The sequence below is a fragment of the Ammospiza nelsoni genome, chromosome 25 (genome assembly GCF_027579445.1).
Source record: "Ammospiza nelsoni isolate bAmmNel1 chromosome 25, bAmmNel1.pri, whole genome shotgun sequence".
Lineage (NCBI taxonomy): Eukaryota > Metazoa > Chordata > Aves > Passeriformes > Passerellidae > Ammospiza > Ammospiza nelsoni.
Window position 1 is genome coordinate 4897304 of NC_080657.1, and position 21809 is coordinate 4919112.

Below are 21809 nucleotides of genomic sequence, written 5' to 3' on the forward strand. Positions count from 1 at the left end.
TCCCCATCACACATCTTCTGCACCTGCAGAACTTTTCCTCCCCACCCCTCCCTTTGGTGACATGCTGTCCTATTCACAGTCCTCCAGCCAAAACATTCCCTTCCTGGCACGGATGAGCTCTGCAGCACACCAGAGGGTTCACTCCTTGCCCCCTAGGAAAAAGGCAGCTCTTCTCCGTGGAGAAAAGGAAGTGGAGAGGAAGAGGCCTGAAGGTGAAATCTCCCTTTCTGAAAGAATCAAGACCTGTGGAAGGATCACAATTTTTTAGTCCCAGCGGCTTTGGGATGGCACCGCAGAGACTGATGGAGAGGGGTGCTCCCAAATGCCCCCCAACACGCAGGGCACGTGTGGTGCTCCAGGATCTGGTCCTGAGAGCAGCTCTGAGATCCCCACGGGTGCCATCACAGCCTCATGGTGTCCCTTTGTTACTGCACAAACTCTTTTACTGGCGCATTCCACCATCTAGTGGAGATCTCGGAGAGGACAGAGTGCAGCAGGGCAATAGCTGCCACAAGACACAAAACCACAAGACAACTAAAAATGGAAACGACCTCCAAGATCATCAAGTGCTACCTCTTCCCACCCTGTTCACAAACCATATCACGAAGTGGCACAGTTAATAATTTTTTGAACACTTCCAAGGGATGGTGTCTCCACTACTGCCCTGGGTGCCCTGTGCCAATGCCTGACCACTCTTTCAGTAAGAAATTTTCCCTAATATCCAACCTGAATCTCTGGCACAACTTGAGACCATTTTCCCTTGTTCTGTCACTCATCCTCTCAGCTGCTCCTCATCAGATTTGTGCTTCTGTACATGTAGTAACAGCTCTTGTTCCTACATAATTTTCTATCTTATTCAAGATCCTTTGGTTGCTCAGGATAACAGATGTGTTTACTTTGCACTTAGATGAAAACTTGATCCAGTTCAGAGCACAACTGTAGACTAGTAAAAGGATTTGAACATTTTCCACAAACCCTGATTAATCCTGCAAATGGAGACTTCAAGGAGCCATACAGAAGGCTCACAGGGAGCATCCTGCTGTGTGCAAGTGGGACTGGACAGTGCTTGACAGTGATTCCACATCACCCCTGTGAAGTTTATATTAATCACGAGGTGAAACCCAGTGATCAGCACACAGTGGAAACCAAACACAGAACAGCTTTCCCAGTGTGTTCAAGCACTGGATCCTGGCTTTGAACCATGTGCTGATGGGAGCTGCTTAGGAGAACCTAAAAATGGGGAGTTTTACAGTCACCTCTACAGAAGGAAGTCCCCTATCCTATCTCAGACAGTACACACCAGCATTGCTAAGAAAGAACTTCCACCCCAAACCCCTGAAGAAGCCTTTCAGAAGGCTTTGGGTCACAGCAGGAACTATTTCATCACCACTTCAGCAGTCACAGAGGGTGAATATGGTGATATGACAATCACCCCCACGCCTTGATTTTTAGCTGTTTGCAATATTCTGTACTTAAAAATCAGCCAAGATTTTGCAGCTTTTCACAGGTACTCAGAGACAGAAATGCCCAGCACATGAGATGCTCTGCCTGGAGGTGTTCAAGACCAGGCTGGACAGAGCTTGGATCAACACGGGATAGTGGAAGGTGTCCCTACCCATGGCAGGGGATGGAACAAGAGGACCTTTAAGGTCCCTTCCCACCCAAACCATCCTGGGATTCTGTGATTCCAAGTGTGCTGTCTGTCCTTGGTGATACCAGAGTTCTGCAAAGCCCTCTGCTGCTAACAAGGGATGGGGTCAGCATGGATGGAGATGGTGACAGGGATGTCCTCACCCACACTGCTGCCACCTGGGGCATGTGCAGGGCATTTGGAGTAGGAATCAGTCAGAAGAGCATGAGCTGACACCCACGCACCATGATATGAGTGTTAAATGTACACATCAGACACCTGTGGTGATAAGCAACACTGGTAACAATAAGGACAAAGTGTTTTCTCTGCAGTGCTGCCCAGTGGTGGGGTGGCAGCCCCACAGGGGTCTGCAAGCTCCTGGATATTCTGTCAGGAACATTCCAGTGCAGGAGTGCCACTTCTTTCACAGGTCACAGAAAGGAGTCACTGCCTGACAATGGTATTTCAGTCTCAAAATCTTGTTGCAACAGGTCACCCTGTCACCTTCAGGAGGGACCATGTAAGGGGAGGCTGTCCTGACTGTCATATATAATATATAATTTATTATTATCACTGTCATTAATGTTATATTAATGTAACATCACAATAAGCCTTTCCTTACAAATAGGCCCCTAAACTGCAAGGAAGTACAAGTGAGTGTTTGAGGATTCCAGTCTATTCATTCCTTGCATAATCCCAGTAACATATTAACATTCCCCCCAGCTATGCCAGTCCTCCCAGCAATGTTTTCCAGTTAAGTTGTTTTGTTGTGAATCAAATCCTGTTAAATAAACAGAGCAGATCCATTTCATCTCATTTCACATTTCTGAAAGGGAAATATTCAGTCTGTATTTTGCTGAGAGCTGAGAACAAGGCACTGCGAGGGCAAAACTTACTGAGGGAAAAATTAAGGGTGAAACACATCCACGTACACTTTCACCCACTTCAGCAAAAAGCAGATGTAATTTTGCATAACTTGAGATATTTGTGATCTGACTTTTCTGGGTCACTGTTATTCCACACCATTTAATGTTCACAATAGCTCCCACTGAGTGCAGTTCTCTCCTGAGCACCACGGGATGTCCAAGCCCTGAGGCCTTTAATGAGGCACTGAGAAGAGGATTTGTGTGTGCTGAAGTTAATGCTCCCATCGAGGTTACACACATCTCCACAAGAATGGACTTCCCTTCAGCTACAAGACACTTATCTTGTGCCTCACTCATGAAATGGGAAAAGCTGGGATGTCTAAAGGGAGAGCTCAGCCTCCCTGTGCCTTATCAGGATGTGCCACCAGGCAGTGACAGTGACAGCCCAAGCACACACAGCCCTTGCTGCTGTCACCCATCTCACTGCCACCAAACCTGTGGCCACCATTCTGCAGAAAAGGTGCTGGAAATGTTGTTTTGTTTTTTAATTTCCCACTTAGGAGCTACTTGTGGGACAGCAGAAAACAGGAAGAGTGCTTTGTGGAGGAACAAATGAGCATGGCCAGGTAATTCTGAAAGCAAACGCTTCCTCCAAGGGGGCAGCAGGCACTGCACTCCTGTGCAGGGTCACCAAGTGCCAGCATTGAGGGGACAGCCCCAGCAAGCAAAGAGACATCTCTGCCCACAGAGCTATCAACACCCAGGGGACATGTCCTTGGGGAAATGTGCTGGCAGGACACATGGACAGCAGAAAATGTGGCCAACAGTGACAGAATCCACCTCCGGCACAGCTGAGGGAGCTGGAAGGGTCTGGAGCCCCAGGAGGGGCTGAGGGAGCTGGGCAGGGGCTCAGCCTGGAGCAAAGGAGGCTCAGGGGGCCCTTGTGGCTCTGCACAGCTCCTGACAGGAGGGCACAGCCGGGGGGGTCGGGCTGTGCCCCAGGGAACAGGGACAGGAGCAGAGGGAACGGCCTCAGGCTGGGCCAGGGCAGCTCAGGGTGGATATCGGGAATTTCATTGCTGAAAGATTGTCCTGGCCTAGACTGTCAGGGCAGCGGTGGAGCCCCCATCCCTGGAAGCGTTCAAGAAAGGTGTGGATGTGGCACTTGGGGACATGATGAGGAGGTGTTAGCTCATAGGTCGGACTGGATGATGGTAAAGGTTTTCTCCACCCCACTTCATCCCGAGATCCCACGGCCGTGCCGGCCCTCCATGAGGCGCAGAGGGGGCCGGGGCGGGGCTATCCCGGCTCCGGCAACGCCCCCGCCCTCAGGCTCTGGACCCGCCCCCTGCCCGCCCCGCCCCGCGCATGCGTAGAGGCGCAGCTGGGCCTCATGCGGTTCCCAGTCGAGCCGGCCGGGACGCGCACCGCGCGCGTTCCGCACCTCCCGCCCGCTCCCCCCGCGCGCGCGCTGTCCGTGCGCCCGGCGGCCCCAGGTGAGAGCGGCGGGCGGGACCATCCGGGCAGCGCTGAGGGGGGGGACACGACCAGGGCGGGCGGCAGAGCGGGACTACGCGGACCCCGCGGGCCTGGCGGCGGGGCCACGCGGGCGGCGGTGGCGGGAATTTATGGCGGGAGGAGCGGGCAGCGCGCCGGCCCTCAGCGGCGGGCGGGACACGGCCTGGGCGTCGCTGTCAGGAGTGTCAGCGGGCAGGGCACCGGCCCTCAGCACGGCCCGGGGGTCGCTGTCAGCGATGTCAGCGGGCAGGGCACCGGCCCTCAGCACGGCCCGGGGGTCGCTGTCAGCGATGTCAGCGGGCAGGGCACTGGCCCTCAGCACGGCCCGGGGGTCGCTGTCAGCGATGTCAGCGGGCAGGGCACCGGCCCTCAGCGGCGGGCAGGACGCGGCCCAGGGGTCGCTGTCAGAGATATCAGCGGGCAGCGCACCGGCCCGGGGGCCGCTGTCAGCAATGTCAGCGCCCAGAGCGCGTTCCCCCGGCAGAGCCCGCGCTGAGGCGGTGCCGGTCGGTGTCTGTCGTGTTCAGGCTCGGGGCAGATGAAGTACATCCTGGTCACGGGCGGCGTGATCTCGGGCATCGGCAAGGGCATCATCGCCAGCAGCATCGGCACCATCCTCAAGTCCTGCGGGCTGCATGTCACCTCCATCAAGATCGACCCCTACATCAACATCGACGCCGGCACCTTCTCTCCGTACGAGCACGGTGGGTGCCCCGCGGGCTCGGTGTCGGCTGGTGCCGGGGCTGCCTTTCCTTGCCGTGAATCGTTTCCTTTGTACGAGCCTTTGTGCCTGCTCCTGAGCCTGCCAGCACTGCGGGCCGGCTGCTGTGCCCACAGCACAGATGTGCTCTGCCTGTTCTTGCTGCTGCCTGAAGGGGTTCGGTCCCCAGAGCTGCTCCTCTCGGTTATAAAGGCTTTCACTTCTGTTCGCTACTCCTGAACTTGTGGCAATCACGGAAGGAGTTTCCTTATGTTCCCGACACGTGTGCCTGTTTCTGTGCCTGCAGGGGAGGTGTTTGTGCTGGATGATGGAGGGGAGGTGGACCTGGACCTCGGCAACTACGAGCGCTTCCTCGATATCCGACTCACCAAAGACAACAACCTGACCACGGGGAAGATCTACCAGTATGTCATTAACAAGGAGAGGAAGGGAGATTATCTTGGCAAAACGGTCCAAGGTGATGCAAAACTTCTTTCCTGGTGCCTAGAAGTGCATTCTGTATATTTCAACCCTGGCTGGATGCTTTTGCCTTTCATCTTTGCTTGAGGCTCTGCACCATCCTGCCTGTGTTTGGACTGTGCTGGACTTGGGTCCAGCTGTCTAATGTACCCAGTGATAAATGTGAACAGACTTCAGACCAATACTGGGGTTGTTTTTTAGCTGGTTAAAATGGTAAATGCTTTTGTTAACTCATGTCATTAGAAAACCCAAAGGATTTCTGAGTATCAGATCAGTCCCTTTCCTTTTTAATCACTCTCCACAGCTGGTTGACATCAGGACTTTTACAAACAGTTAAAAAGAGAGTTACTTTATTTAGGGCAAAGAACAGTTTGTGCTTGACTCTTTCAGCTTAAAGGAAACGTTGCTTACGTGTGTTTAAATTAAGGCAGGGTTCAATTTCCTGCCAAGGCCCTTGAAAATCACAGCCAAGAATAATCACTTCAAAAATGCACAGTTCTTTAAAGACAAAAATTCCTGCTCAAGCCCTATGGGGAGCACTGGCCAGTGATAGTCAGTAATTTGCTCTTTAATGAGTTAAGAGGGAGAAACGTGTGGGGACTTTAACCCTTGCCTGGGTTTCTTTTCCAGTTGTTCCCCACATCACAGATGCCATACAGGAATGGGTAATGAGGCAGGCACGGATTCCTGTGGATGAAGATGGCATTGAACCCCAAGTTTGTGTGATTGAGGTTTGTAACTTTTTAAAAGTAGATAGTTTTGTTTCTTGTTTGCAGTAAGCTGATCTATATGCATATTTTGCATTTTTTCTTTACAGAAATGTTCAACTTTGTGTGTTATTGAATGGGTTAAAAATTTCCCTTGTTAATTTCAATTATTAATCTTTTGAATTGCTGCCTCATGAGGGGCAGCCCCAGAGGACCCCAGGGAACAGCTGGAGCTGTGTCAGGGGAGATTTAGACTGGAGATCAGGGCAAGGTTCTTTCCTCAGAGGGTGCTGGGCACTGCCCAGGCTGCCCAGGGAATGGGCACAGCCCTGAGGCTGCCAGAGCTCCAGGAGTGTTGCTCAGGGTGGGGTTGCTGGGGGCTCTGTGCAGGGTTTTAGACTGGACTCATTGGTCCCTTCCAGCTCAGGATATTCTATGAATTAACCTACAGAATGAATTTTTTAGCTCAGTGTTCCAGTCTGAGTTAATTGTGCTGTGCCCTCTTCTCCCTTGGTGGATGGAGGGAGGGGAGGTAAATGCCCCTCTGGGCTCAGTTGTCTTTCCTCCTCCCAGTGACCAGTTCAAGCACAGACACGCAGCAGGAATTGGCACAAGGTAGTGGTGGCACTTCTCAGGGTGTTTGTGGAACATTCTGCTGCCAGAAGGACACAGAGCAGGGTGAGGGCTGTGACAGTGCTGAGCTGGCTGCTGGGATGTGCTAACACAGGAGAGGGAGCTTGTCACAGAGCCCAGGTCAGGGTGACTTGGACTCTGCCTGCAGCCAATTTGTGTGCCAGGATCACAGATCTCAGGTACCCAGGAGGCACTGTCTGTCTTGCATCTGTTCCTGCACGTGTCCACTCTGTATAGTCCTAAAACTTAACAGAAATTTTGCTTCTCAGTGCCACCTAATGTTCATAAACCATAATTTTCACATCTAAGTCTTTTCTCTGACTAGAAAATAGAAGTCAAGCCGATGCCTCTGAGGTGCTGCCCATAGCAGAAGCTGTTTTTCTTGTGGCTTTTTGATTTGTGGGGAAATGATGACAGTAGAATAGCACCTGGAGTAGATGATGTGTATTTTCATGTCTCTAGTGTGCACCTTGGGCAGGTTTTGGCAGTAACTGCCAGTGTGTGTGTGTTGCCAGCTCGGGGGCACCGTGGGTGACATCGAGAGCATGCCGTTCATCGAGGCCTTCCGCCAGTTCCAGTTCAAGGCCAAAAGAGAGAATTTCTGCAACATTCATGTCAGCCTGGTTCCCCAGGTAAGGACCTGAAACATACTGGTGGGCAGAACCTTCCTCAGTCCAAAATTTCCTAAATAGGTATTTCTGAAATGCTTAAGTGCTGTTACTTCTGTATTTCTGTGTACATATAAACTTCTGGAAGAAATGCAGAGATTATATGCTGATGTATTTAAACAGTCTCACAGGAATTTAAAAAGAACTTTTCAAAGGGTGTAAATGTGTAATAAAGGTTTGGGATTTGCAGAAATGCAGCATGAGCATTTCTTGTGTCAGATTTGGATGTGACAGAGCAGATTGATAATTATGGAGTGCAGATCAATCTTTGTTCTCTTGTCCCTTTTCCCCCTTCTGTCCAGGCCAGGTGATTTATAAAGAAAAATCAGAAATACGAAAATTAGGTATTTGGAAGAAGCAGTGGATAAACCTTAGGGTCCTGTCCCTCTCCTTCCTGCACTCCAGTGGGCAGATTGGAATTTGGGTTCCTGCTGTTGCTCTCAGTCCTGGGGATTAAATGGTTCAAGTGAATTGTCCAAGAACTGAGTCAAAGTTTTTATGAGATGTCTGAGATATTAACCTGCTGAATCATTGCTGCTTATCACAATCTGATGCACCCACTGCTCTTCTCTGGCCAGCCAAGCTCGACAGGGGAGCAGAAGACCAAACCCACCCAGAACAGTGTTCGTGAGCTCAGAGGTCTCGGGCTCTCTCCAGATCTGGTAAGGTTTGTGCAACTTTAAAGTTTGTGGCTTTGAATGTAAAAACCTGGCATGTGGCAGCAGCAGTTTTGTCTAAGTAATTCTATGAGAACTCTTCTATAGTGGTGATAAATAAGGAAAAGAAACTGAATTGTGGTTTTTTTTTTTTTTTTCTCAAATCAGAGGCTGCACAAAGACAGCTCTTTCTAGAGGTTTGTTTTATGAATGCCTGAGTGTTTCTGTTTGCATCACAACCCTGATGTTGCTGCTGTGTTAGATTGTTTGCAGGTGCTCCACTCCACTGGATACCTCAGTAAAAGAAAAGATTTCCATGTTCTGTCATGTTGAACCAGAACAGGTGAGGATTGCTGTCTGTGCTTCCTTGCAGTAAATACTGGAGCTGCTTGTCAGATGCTGAGGGAGTTTTGTCTAGTGCAGCAGTTCTAGCTCTGTGTTTTGGTAGCTGCATAATTCATTTGCTGCTTTGTCTTGCCTCCCTTCCTGACACATGAACCTGCTGCTAAACCAATTCTTTGTTGTACCAGCACCCAGGTTTTCTTGTAAGGTGATTGGTATAAGATTCTATGGAATCCACGATGATTTCTGAATCACTGTTTTAACCTTAATTATAGTTCCACTTTCCTTCTGTGAACATAGAACAAGATTTTCCAGTATTTAGAGGTGAAAAGATTACCCAAAATCAGTTTTAAAGGATATATGACTGTACTTCTGCTCTTTTCACAATATTATTGTTCTGCCCAAGAATTCTGGAAGAGAGATTTCTCAGAGAGGTTGGAATGGTGTTTGGGAGAAGCAGTGCTTCACTTGAAGGTTGTGATATACACAAATTCCGTGTTTGCACGATTCTTTCTATACTGAGACTTGTAACACTCTAAGGTAGACCTTGGAAAATAGTCAGAAGTGTGTAGACTGAGTTTTAGCACTTTGCAATCCAGCTGGAGCTTGAAAAATGTTGTCTTTTTGTGAAAGACTGAGTATAAAACTTCACAATCCCATGTTCTGTCAAGTAATTTTCATTAATCTGCTCTATAGCAAGACCAAACTTGAGTCCTGCAATTTCAAGCACTGCACTGCTGGCAATAATGTTGATGTGTCATCAGTAAAATATCTACCTCTTGTTGGCCAGGAATTCAGAATCAGTTGGCTCTTGTCCCTTTCCAGGAAGTTTAATGCAGTTCTGTGTAGTTCTTGCTCTGACTGCTGTTGCACTTGGATTGAGAATTGAGCAGTAAAAGAGGAAAATGTGCAGCCAGAGAGGTTTGACTGGTGCAGAACTGAACTCTGCTTTCATTTGAGTCAGTAGAAATGAGGATTTTAAAACTGAGGATTTTGCCAAAATGAGGATTTAAAGAAGTTCTGCCAGTCTGGATTGGATCCTCAAAGTACAGGTTCATTATTAATGTACAGGTGACATTTGTCCTGAGCCATCTTTTCCCATTTCAGTGCACTAGAACTGTTGATGTAGATTTTCCTCATTGACCTAAGAATTCTTTGCTCATAATTGTGTAATCCCAAATTGGATGAGGGGCACTCTTTAAAGTGTACTGGGGTCACAGATTGCCCTGGGTTTCACTCAGACTGGGAGCCCTGGTTAGGAAGGACAGTGAGGGAAGGGGGAAGCTGTGCCTGTGGCAGTTTGTCTGGAGCTTCATTTGTGATTCTGCATCACAGGAGCCTCTCTGGGCTGTTCTTTGAACTTTGCTGAGTGCTGCTCACTTGAAGTGCTAGGCAGCTGACTCTCCTGCTGGGTTACTGTGTTCTACCCCTTCCAAGGGGCTCCAGGGAGCAGCAATGCCTTGGAAGTGCTGAAGAAATGGCTTTTTCAAGCATAAGCAAACCAGTATTAAACTACTGATAGTTATATTGTGGTGGTGTTCACAGGGGTCTTAGGGTGAGGGAAGAGATGAGGATCTGACTCCATGTTTCAGAAGGCTGATTTATTATTTTATGATATATATTATATTAAAACTATGCTAAAAGAATAGAAGAAAGGATTTCATCAGAAGGCTGGCTAAGAATAGAAAAAGAAAGAATGATAACAAAGGCTTGTGGCTCAGAGAGTCTGAGCCAGCTGACTGTGATTGGCCATTAATTAGAAACAACCAACATGGGCCAATCACAGATGCACCTGTTGCATCCCACAGCAGCAGATAATCAATGTTTACATTTTGTTCCTGAGGCCTCTCAGCTTCTCAGGAGGAAAAATCCTAAGGAAAGGATTTTTCAGAAAATATCATGGCTACATTATATTATTCAAAATGTTATTATCTGGAAGTTTAGGTGGTCATATGGTTTTCTGCTAGAGGAACTCTCTGACTATCTGAATAAAAATGATTGTACAGGCACTGGATGGCTGTTGTAATGATATCCTTATTTTCTGAACAGGTCATTTGTGTCCATGATGTCTCCTCCATCTACCGGGTTCCTCTGCTGCTGGAGGAGCAGGGGGTTGTGGATTACTTCAGGCACAGGCTGGACCTGCCCATCGAGAGGCAGCCCAGGAGGATGCTCATGAAGTGGAAGGAGATGGCAGACAGGTGAGCTGCACTGCTGGGCACACTGCAGCACACTTCAGGATTTATTTCTGTTCTTGGTTGTTGATTGTTTGAGATAATGTGTGTCCTTTCCTGTTCCTCAAGTCTACATGCTCGCATTGGTTTTTTACTTTTGCTCAGAGCCCCATCTGCACTTTGAATGTTTCCACAGCTGCTGTGGGAGGTTCTTCCCAAAGCATTCATGTTGAACCAGCAAAATTTTATTAATGCTTTCAAATGGAAATGAAAATTATGTGTTATCTCAGAGATGTCAGGCTGGATGAAACCAAAAATCCTACAGCTCCAATTTCTGTTCCTCCTGCTTTGTTTAGCTGAGCCTTAATGCAGTGATGATCCTGCAGACCCTTGGAGGTGAAGACAGAAACCCTGACTGGATTAGAACGTGGAACTTTTATTCCAACTGGGTTTCTTTTGCTTGCAAGAGCTGCTCTGAACTTCATTCATTATTGTGCTGCTAAAACAACTGAATGGGTTTCAGACAACCTGTGCCCGTGCCTCACCCCTCTCATTGTACAAAACTTCATCCTTATATCTGCCTAAATCTCTCCTCTTTTAGATTAAAACCATCACCACTTGTCCAGGCACAACAGACCCTACTAAAAAGTTTCTCATAAATCCTCTTACTGGAAGGCTTCCATAATGTCTCCCTCTCCCTGGGGCTTTTTCTTCTTCAGGCTGAACCACCCCACTTCCCTCAGCCTTCTCTCCATAAAATCCTGTGAGATAAACTTAGTGAGATCCTTATCTTCTGTTGGAAGTTTACTGTCTGAGTCAAACCCAGCTTGCAGTTATTAAAAGCTCTTGAAGTTATTAACAGCTGGACAGCTCTGCCCTCCCTTTTTATTAAAAAAAAACCCCAAACTCTCAGTAACATTACAAAGTGTTGAAATCCTTTTGTAGCTATATGGAGATGTCAGGAGTGTCAAAGAATATCTTTGAGAGTGCTTTCAGGCAAGTGAGACAAGTTTGGTACCTGTTCTGAGACTCCTTGGACACTGGAGTCTGAAACTGAGGAACTGAATTGTGGGGTTTTTTTTCTTGTGAGGAATAGACTCACAGTTCATGGGGAAATAGTGAATACAGTCTTTTCAGAAAGTGCTTGAATGTCAGCTGAAGCCTTAAATATGTTTTTTCTTAAAATAAATTAATTTTCAAGATGTAGATGCTTTCCTTGATTTCCTTGACATAAGCCAGCCCTGCCAATAACATTTCTTGTTGATGGAAAATGCCCTTGTCACCGGCTGGGCTGAAGTTATTTAGCAATTCTGAGAGAAACTTCAAACAAACTCTTGGCTGTGGCCAGGAATTCTGTGTGAATCCTGTGCTGCCAGGTGCTGGGGGTTGAGAGTGGAGGCAGCACAGCCTCAGGGCTGCAGAAATGCTTTCTGTGTGTGGAGCTGCTGATAGGAGCTCAGCAGCAGCGTGGGAAGATGCTGTGCAGTACAAACATACACCAAGCTGTGCTTTCATCCTCTCCTAGGAGTTCACTGCAGCCTTTGAATCTAATACAGCTTCCTGAAAAGGCAGCTTGGATCTGCTCAGAGTGGCTTTTCATCATCAGGAGAGGGGAGTTAATTTATGTGTGGCTTTCTGCAAGTGTTTTCCTCAGTCATTGTTCTGGGTTTGATCTCGCTTTGATGTTTCTAAATCATAATTATTGTAAAAGGTCACTCTTGCAAGGACGTCAGCTCTGCTGGACACACTGAGGAGAGCAGGAAAAGTTTGTTTGTTCCTTGGAAAGCTGAAGAGAATGGAAGATTCCACCCCTGTCCTGTTGCTGCTGGAATAACCCGTGTGCTCTGGTGTCCTGCAGGTACGACCGTCTGCTTGAAACGTGCTCCATTGCCCTGGTGGGCAAATACACCAAATTTTCTGACTCCTATGCATCTGTCATCAAAGCCCTGGAGCACTCTGCCCTGGCCATCAACCACAAACTTGACATCAAGGTAGGGCTGGGTCCGTGTGTGGGGAAAAACTCCAACCCATCCTGCTTCCACCTACAGTGCTGCCCATCCTAACTCGGATTTTCACAAAGCTGTAGACAGAAAGGGAGAAGTGATTCAGCCACTGAACATCCAAATTATCCTTGCATCAAAACAGTTGTTTTGATTATAAGAGCTTTAAAACAGCTGTTATCAGGCCTAAAGCAGCTTCAGAGCAAAGCAGCCTGTCCTCCTGTGAGCTGGAATGGATGGAAACTCCACTGTGACAGTGGTGGATGGATTGGAGGTGGCACTCTGCTCTCATTTCTCTGACACTTGTTATAAGTGATCCTTTTTGTTGTTTTATCCTTTTTGTTGTTTTATCCTTTTTGTTGTTTTATCCTTTTTGTTGTTTTATCCTTTTTGTTGTTTTATCCTTTTTGTTGTTTTATCCTTTTTGTTGTTTTATCCTTTTTGTTGTTTTATCCTTTTTGTTGTTTTATCTTTTTTGTTGTTGTTAACCTTGTGGTACTCAGGTTTTATGATGCCCCTGCCTCAGGCTTTACTAAGGTTTTCGTGCTGGTTTGGATGCACAGATGCTTTCAGGGGTCTTGGTCATAGCTGGATGCTCTGAAGAGGTGAAATATGAATTCTACCTGTTGCTAGAAATTGAATTTTCATTTCAATAGATTTCTAAATGCCCAGCAGTTCCATGATGTCAGTGAGTGATGGAAATAGGTGATTGCTTTTTAACAGTGCTGATCTAGGTCAGGGTTTCCTTTCAACTTCCAAAATCAGTAGAGGTGAAAATAAGCAAAACAAGATTGGTAAAGTGCAAACCCTGCACGTGGATCTGTGGGTATTCCCTGGCACAGCTGTGTCTGAGTGGCTCAGGAGTGAAGTGAGCTCTGTGAGCCTTGTGCAGGGAGAACTGAGTAACTGTAGTTACTTCAAGAACTGATTGGTAGTTTTGCAACTTCCAAAAAACAAACAAAAAAGGAGGACAAAATTGTTCTTTTAAAGGGTTAGCGGCCTGCCAGACCATCCAGAAGTTCAGAGGTACTGGAATGCTGGAGATGAGAAAATGGAAAAATTGCAGGGTTTTTTCCATTGTCATAACACCCTTTAATTACAGCAGCCTGTTTCACCATAGCCTATTTCCTCTGCAGTGCCTCTTGAAGGAGATGTTTATTTGATAAGAGAGGGATAGGTTTTTTCCTCTTTGTGTGGTGGTTTGTGTCTGCACAGCCCCATGCTCCCACCTTCCTCACATTGACCATCACAGGCTGGGGCTCAGGGGCTTGGTGTGAGTCCCAGCAGGGCTGCAGAGAGGGGAGGACACACAAACCATGGGTTCTGCTTGTGCACCAGGAACAGGGGGGTGAGGAAAGGAGTTTTGTTGGCTAACAGATGGGAAATCAGCCCAGAAAAAAAACTAAAGGATCCATTAGGAAACAAACCCAGAGGTTTCCTGGAGGAATGATGCTGTCTCAATATCTCATCATCTTTTTTTTTTTGGATTTCTTCCCAGTACATTGATTCTGCTGACTTGGAGCCAGACACTCTGCAGGAGGAGCCTGTCAGGTACCACGAGGCCTGGCAGAAGCTCTGTGGTGCTGAGTAAGTTCTGCTGTGGCCCTTTCCTTGGAAAATGTCTGATAAATCTGTTTTCAGCAGAATGTCTGATAAATCTGTTTTCAGCACACTCTGACAAGGCCCCAGACACCTCTCAGGGACATTTAGGAGAAGGTGTTAAATGGAGAATTGTTAAATAAGTGAGGGAGGTCGGGGGAATGGTCCTGCTGGTGAGGATATGCACACCTGCATGATCAAGTGGAAACAGAGGAAATCAGGAGGAAGGAAAGGTACTGGTGAAGCCAGAGTGAGGATGGAAGATGTAAATGGGGTAACAAGTTCTTCAGAAATAGTGTGAGAGGGGGAAAAGCATTGGTATGCAGAGGAGTGCCAAGAATTAGCACAAAAACAAGAACAAGTGGGGCCTGTAACCCCTCAGGACTGGAGTGAGAGCAGAACAAAGAATCTCCTGCAGTTTGGTGTTGGGACAACCTCACACTGGGCTTTCCTCAGCATGGGCCTGGCTGGGTGATGTGTTTGCAAACACGTTTGAGGCAGGGTGTGTGAGTCCCACAGCACGAACCATTTCTGCATGGGAACCTGTGAGATATTTGGGATCTCTCTTTGGGAAGGTAAAATTGGCATTTATGAAATATTTCCCCCTCTTTATGTGACAGCTCATGTGGAAACTGCTGCAGCCTGGCCTTGCCACGTGGCTATTTCAGAGCCCTTTTCAGGGCAGAGAGGCCTTGCAAGGCCAGGATTTTATGGGAGGGAGGTGATTTGTGGGTTTGTGGTTTGGGGCAGCCATGCTGAATGGAATCTCTTCATCCTCATGCAGTGGAGTTCTGGTTCCTGGTGGATTTGGTGTTCGAGGGACAGAAGGCAAAATCCAAGCTATTTCCTGGGCAAGGAAACAGAAAAAACCCTTTTTAGGTGAGAATAATGTTTCATCCATAAGAAATAAAGGAAAGGAAGTTGAAGGTGTCTGTACTGCTCTGCAGCAGGAGCTGCCCTGATCTTCACTGGTGTGTGGGATGAGCAGGCAGTGCAGCCTCACCCCTGCTTAGCTCTGAAGTGGTCACAGTTGGCTGGGCTGGCTGACAGGGAGTGTGTAATGAGGGGATTGCAGTCTGGGGATGTTTCATATCAGGCTGTGGTGATCTTGGCACCAGGAAATCCAAGGCTGCATTTCAGTGAAGTGTCTGTGGTGAGAAACTGGAGTTTGAGCAGAGGGGTGGGAAAGGGAGGGAAGTGAAGCTTGTCAGGACTACAGAGCCCTAAATCCCAAAGATCTGCCTCATCCAGGTTTTCCTCTGGCTCAGGATCCTCTGTGAGGGTGTGTGTGCTTGCAGCAAGGGCTCAGAGGTCCCTGTCCTGACCTGATCCATGTCCTGTCTGTCCTTCCACAGGAGTCTGTCTGGGAATGCAGCTGGCAGTGGTGGAGTTTGCTCGCAGTGTCCTTGGTTGGAGAGGTAATGGCACAAAACCCTTCCTGCCTTTGGTCATTTCTTGGGTTGCTGTGACTTTTTTAGATACTTTTTAGACTTTTTTAGATACCTGTGATTTGAAGTTTTTCATAGGTCAGTTTAATTTTTTACCTAGACCTGTAAAAATCCCTATGTCTTTTGCTAATTCAACTTAAAAAGAGCAATTTCCTTGCCCTATTTAAATAAAAATCAAAGGAGTAAGTCATGCTGAAAATGACAGAAAACTTCCTATTGCTCAACATGAGGTTCTTAGCTCCTGAAAATGAAACACCATGGCAAATTCCCACTGCAGCCAGTGGCAATGAAGCCCAAAAAGCAATTCAGGCAGTCAGCAGCTGCAGCTCCTTCAGTGAGTGGAGTTGTCTTCTGAGCCCCTCTGCTTGGATTGTTAACACAGCTCCCTTCAGAGAGTGCTAAATTGAGTTCTCAGCCTCTTTGATTCTCTGCAGTAATGAGGGTGAGGAAAAAGGAATTCCTCAGACCACTGTGCTCCTTTCCCCCTCTCTGCCTTTATTTCTGTATTTGTGGGTGAGTTTTTCCTGAATGAGGGTGGGTTATCCTACAACTGCAGCCTTTGAAATTGGTACTGAACAGTGCTGGCAGCCCTGTTCCTGCTGCCTGGGCTGTTCTGGGGATGAGGAGCAGCAGCTCCTGGAGGTGATGCCATGGTTTGAGCCACTCTGTGCTCCTGACTGCTGAATGTTACCTTGCAGATGCCAACTCAACAGAGTTTGACCCCAAAACTTCTCATCCAGTGGTGAGTTTATGGTGATTTATTTGTGATAGCCTTACCTGACTTTCCTGCACATCCCTGGGCATGATGGCCAGGAGAAGCTGTGGCTGCCCCTGGATCCCTCAGGGTTGGACAGGGCTGGGAGCAGCCTGGGACAGTGGGAGGTGTCCCTGCCATGGCAGGGGTGGCACTGGATGGGATTTAAGGTCCCTTCCAACTCTAACTGTTGTATAATAGCTGCAGACAGACCTGAATTCCTGGGAACAATTGTGGAAGCTCTGTGTTTCTGCTCCAGGGTCTGCCACAATGATTGACTTCCTCAAAGTTGAGGAAGTTACCAAAAACAGCTTATGGTGTTATTTATCAAAGAGTGAGCAAGTCTGATTTCATTTTTTCCCCCATAAATTTGCTTGTTTGTTTAAAATGCAGTTCAATAAACAGCCCAGTATTGGTGTGTGCAATCTGTGTAAACTCTGACTGAGGCAATTTCCTCTGTGAAAGTTCTCTGAATATCCAGAAACCTCCCATAGGTACTGAACAACTCGGCAGCTACCCCAGTTCTCTTAGTCTGCCTTGTCAGGACAGTGTTCTTGGGCTGGTTTCCTTGGTTTTTTGCATGAATGTTGGTGGGATTTTTTTTCCTTTTATGTGTCAGAGTCTGCCTGTTATTGTTAATTCTCCCTGATTCTCACCTCCCTCTGAATTCTTTCCACAGGTCATAGACATGCCAGAACATAATCCTGGGCAAATGGGTGGGACAATGAGGCTTGGCAAGAGGAGGACACTCTTCCAAACCAAGAATTCAATCATGAGTAAGGCCCTTCTTGCCTCTTCTGGAAATGTTTCCTTGGGGAAGTGAGGCCTGGGGATGTTCAAGCATCCCTGAATGGCAGCTGTTCACAGACTGTTCTGCTGGGGAATGGGGATCAGGGAATTTAATCCCCTCCAGAAGTGGCAGATTCTGAAGGATGCTGATCAAATGGATGTGTTAAAAGCTGTGATCACTGCTCTAAGGAACATTTTACTTCTGCAGGGAAGCTCTATGGAGATCATGATTTCTTGGAAGAGAGACACAGACACAGATTTGAGGTAAAAATTCTCATGTGGGTATTGAGCTATCCTGTGTAATCCAGACACAAGAGATCATGGCTTGTCTTGCTTCTGATTGTCTAGGTCAATCCAGAACTGAAAAAGTGTTTTGAAGAGCAAGGTCTGAAGTTTGTGGGGCAGGATGAGGAGGGAGAGAGGATGGAAGTGGTTGAGCTGGAAGGTGAGTCCTTAACCAGCTGGTTTGTGTGTGTGGGATGGACAAGGGAAAGCGTTTGGAGGGGAATGGAGCAGCTTTTCTTTCACGTGAGACCATTCAGACTGTCTTGATTCCATCCATAAATGATGGTAAAATAAAATCCCATGTGTCTCTCCATTTATGGACAGCATAAAGAGGATTTCACCTGCAGCTCAGCCCCAAGTTTGAGAGCCTTGACCTGAATGTTTTGTTTGTTTTCAGACCATCCTTTCTTCGTTGGTGTTCAGTATCACCCCGAGTTCCTCTCCAGGCCCATCAAGCCATCACCCCCATACTTTGGGCTCCTCCTGGCATCTGCAGGGAGGCTCACCCACTACCTGCAGAAGGGCTGCAGGCTCTCCCCCAGGTGGGTTTCACACAGACCCCAGTGAGAGCTGGCACAGGACAGTGCTGCTTCCTGCAGGATAGCCCAGAGCATCCTCTTGGCACAGAGCTCCTGGGGATAACTTGGTATTGCACCCTCTTCTTTCCACTTCTGTTCTCAAAGCTCACATCTGATGTGTTGGGGCTGATTGTGGGGCCACAGAGAGGCCCTGGCTTCAGGGAGAGGATCTGCAGCCTTGTGCTATATCAGTCAGGCTCTGGGGAAACTGAGCTTGGGCCTGCTCTTTTACATGACTGGAGACCTCATGGGCTTTTCCCTGCATTCCTCACAGTCCCATGTACAGGCTGGTCCATGAGAAACCTTTGATGGTTTAAAGAACAAGCCCTGGTCCATGAGAAACTTGTTCCTGTTTAAAGAACAGGCCCTGGTGGTTGCAGCCTCTTATTATTTTTTTTTTTTCCTGCTGACTTCAGCTTTCTTTGTTCCAGTTTGCAAAGCAAGTGGTGTTTTGGGTGGATTTAATGGTGCTGCTGTTCCCCAGTGCCTGCAATTCCCTTTGGCACTCAGGACTGTGCAAGAAATAACAAGCATTTGGTACTGACCTGTTCTCCTCCTCACACTGAGGGCTTGCTGAGTGCTGACAGGCACTAAACAAAAACCAGACCAAATGCTGAGGAGAGTTAGCAGTGTCTGTATCAAACCCAGGCAAATGCAATGCTAAAAATCAGGTGTGGGCTTTGTGGGCTGAGCTGCAGAGCAGCTGCACCACAGGATTCCTGTGTTGGTTCAACATCACAGTGCTCAGGTGTGGTCCAGGGGAGTTTCATGTGTGAGCACTCTCATTTCAGTGCCTCCAAGGCTGGAGGGATATTTTAACTCTGCTTTTGCACATTTGAGTTTGAAATGGCTCCTTGCAGCAGAGGAGCTGAAGTTTTCCCCGTGCTGCAGCATCCCACATTAATTAATTAATTAATCTGTCCTTAAAGCACTTGTGCTTCCTGACCCCAAATCCTTTACTCCTGCAGGGACACCTACAGTGACAGGAGTGGCAGCAGCTCCCCTGACCTGGAGATAACAGAGCTGAAGTTCCCTTCAGCAAACCACGACTGATTCCTGGTAATGTTTCATTATCTCAGCCTCTTCCTTTGGGAAAAAAAAAATTTCTTGGCCAATCTTTGCTCCTGACAACTGATTCCCACATTATTTGGTAGAAATAATGGAGACCATGAGATGTGCTGGTGCTCACAGTTGAGATGTGTTAGCACAGTTTAGATCTGTTCCAGCTGTGCTGAGGGCTGGGTGCTGCCTCTCTGGAACAGCTGGGGATGGGTGTCCCCTTAGCAAAGTGACACACAATAAAATAGAAATACACACAGAGGAATTTGGGGTTAGATTTGGATAAAAGCACCAGTGGAGCACTCCTGGAAACGGGGGCAGAGCTGCATAAGGGGTTCCTGGGTTTAGAAAATTCAGTATTTTGCAGTCCCTCACCATAGTAAAAGAACATCTTGGAAGTATCCATTGTGTCCATCTTGTGGGACAGGAGGTCTGTCAGATCTAGGGCTCAAGCTCTGCTCTGTAAGGGCTGCAGGTGTTACAGGGATGTGAAAACTGGATGTAAACAGTCCTGGGAAGGAGAAGACACTAAAACCTGGCACTCAGACTGCACCAGCAAAACAGAGTTTACATTTGCATCCTCCCTCTGTGCAGTGGGTATCATGGATGTGACACCTGCCCCTGCTCTGGCTGCTTTGTGAGGGGATTTTGCAGGAGCTGAGCAGCATCCGCACACCCAGTGGGTGTGTGGGCTCCACTGCTGAGTGCCAGGGCCCTGGAGAGCTCCAGGCCTTCCCTCCTCCCCTTCCAGGGTGACCTGCAGGGGGAAGCAGGGTCAGCCCCAGTCTGGCACAGCAGTGCTCCCCATCCCTGGGCACAGCACTGGGACCAGATGTGACTGCTGGGTGTTGGGCTGCTCCGCAACACCAACAGCTGAAGGATTAATTCTCCCTGTAAATGTTGATCCTAAAGATACTCTGAGCCTTGGTCTCACTGAAGTATCCCCTGGGATTTGTGTCACCCAAATCGGGGCTGCAGCACAGTGAAAACGCTGCTTTGGTGGTGGCTGGGGCTGAGCTGTGCTCACTCCCTGTGCTCTGTGTGGAAGGAGCCATGGCCAGGGCAGCAGTTCAGTGCCTTTGGAGGTGCCCCTGTGTCACACTCTGCCTCCAGTGCTCTGCAGTTCCAGCTGTGGCTCTTCCCTGTCAGTAATTCCTGCTCCTTTTCTCTCCCCAGGTGTGTCCTTGCTGCACAGAGGAGTCTCCATTAGGCTTTCCAGGTGTTCTTACAGCAGCAGCTTCAACACCCTCAGCTTTGGGCTTTCCTAACTTATGGGTTTATAATTTTTGTTCTGAGATCCTGTCCCTTTTTTCCTCAGCTCTTCTGTCCTTCCTTTATTTTCTCTATAGATCTTGGTTATTTGTGGAGGAGAGTTCACAAAGGCAGAGTTCCTTCAGTTTTTTCAGTTGCAGCAGCTTGGAGGTCAAGGCAAGCTGGGTGTGGGATTTGCTGTGTTGAGGGGAATCCCATGGCACAAGTCCTTCCCAGGGCAGGCAGTGCCTGGCACCAGGGTGCCTTGGACACTGACAGTGGAGCTGCTTTCTCCAGTGTTCCTGCTCCCTCCTCAGTCTTTACTTACTGGTGAAATTATGGATGGCACAAGATTTTGGGGCTGAGCTGGGCTGTGCTGCAGCTTCATGCAGCCTTTTTGGTTTGGTTTTTCTTTTTTTTATTTTTCAGGGAAAGGGGGAAGGGGATGATTTTTTTGTTTATTTTTTTTTTTTCAGTAGCATTTGCAAACCTGGTGCTCTTGGTGCATTCATTGTCACTATGAATTTGTAACCAGGAGGATCCTCCTGGAACAGTGTTAGTGTGGAACATGCTCAGCTCTGGCTGAGGTGTCACTGCAGGGATGTGATGAGCTGGGATCAGGCTGGGGGGCAGGAGAACAAAGCTGCCAGGGAAACCCAGACCTGAGGGGTCCCTGTGAGCCCTCCCTGTGCTCCTGGGGCTGGGAAACTCCAACCCCTTGCATCAAGGGGGAGGTGAGCACAGAGTGAGCCACTGAACCACTTCCACTGCTGCCTTCAACTGTGTCCCTGGCCTGGGGCACAGCAGCTCCTGGTGCTTTTTCATGGATTGCAGTGGAGCCTTTTTGTTGCCTTTTTGTCCTCACTGCAGTCATGTCCTGGGCTTCTGCAGCAGGAGCCCTTCTCCTCCAAGGGCTGTTCCTGAGGGAGGGGATCACCACCCCTGCCTGGGTGTTGCTGTCCAGCTGTGTGGGGCTGAGCTGCCTTGGTTCCCTGCCCTGTGTGGCCCTTGACTGAGGAGAAAGGAACAAAGAAAGGAAGGAAAGTGTGTCCCTTGTCTGATGTTGCACACTCAGACTGCAGCAGCTGCACGGTCAGACCTGGCTGAGCCACCAAACCAAGCCCTGTCCTGTCCCTCCCAGTGATCTCCCTGCTTTAATCCTCATTTGTTTTAAATATTCCTGTAAAGCTGCTGTGAGCCTGGAGAGCTTGGAGCATTCCTCGTGTGCCAGTTCCAGCTGTTGGGCAGGAATCCTCAGCTGCAGTGCTCTGCTGCTGCCCACTCCTCCCTGGCCTGGCCATCCTGGGGCAGGGTCAGATCCTCCCTCAGCTGCAGCACATCTCTGTGGGGTTTTTTTTCTCCTGAAATGTTTGTTTTGGCCAAAACTGTGCAACTGACTCGGTCATTAAATGCTCATTTGTAACAAACTGAGTGAGGAGCCTGCTCTGTTCTGCCTGCTTGGAGGGAGGGAAGGAAAGGATTGAAGCAAAAAACCTCCCAGTCTTGAATAAGCTAGCAAAGACTTGTGAGCTGTATTGACAGTGGGTTTAGACGTGGAGCTCCAAAGTCTGAAGTTACTGAGCTTCCTTCCAGCCCTGGAGAAACCTGGGGAGCCTGGGCTGAGCCTGCAGGCTCTGCAGGGCAGGAAAATGTTTCCAGAGCCTTGGAGCTG

General features: G+C 48.3%; 1 protein-coding gene across 1 annotated transcript; it reads left to right on the top strand.

The window, feature by feature from the left end:
* Window positions 1–3894: 3894 nt before the first annotated feature.
* On the top strand, window positions 3895–21564 carry LOC132083858 (CTP synthase 1). The gene is made up of 19 exons (XM_059488786.1): window positions 3895–3992; window positions 4542–4718; window positions 5022–5192; window positions 5825–5925; window positions 7050–7166; window positions 7781–7864; window positions 8121–8201; window positions 10250–10401; window positions 12233–12365; window positions 13873–13961; window positions 14758–14852; window positions 15329–15391; window positions 16120–16163; window positions 16855–16951; window positions 17173–17228; window positions 17313–17409; window positions 17647–17791; window positions 18796–18886; window positions 20063–21564. Exons 2-18 carry the CDS (start codon window positions 4553–4555, stop codon window positions 18878–18880), a joined length of 1776 nt encoding a protein of 591 aa, XP_059344769.1. The 5' UTR covers window positions 3895–3992; window positions 4542–4552; the 3' UTR covers window positions 18881–18886; window positions 20063–21564.
* The last annotated feature ends 245 nt before the right edge of the window (window positions 21565–21809 follow it).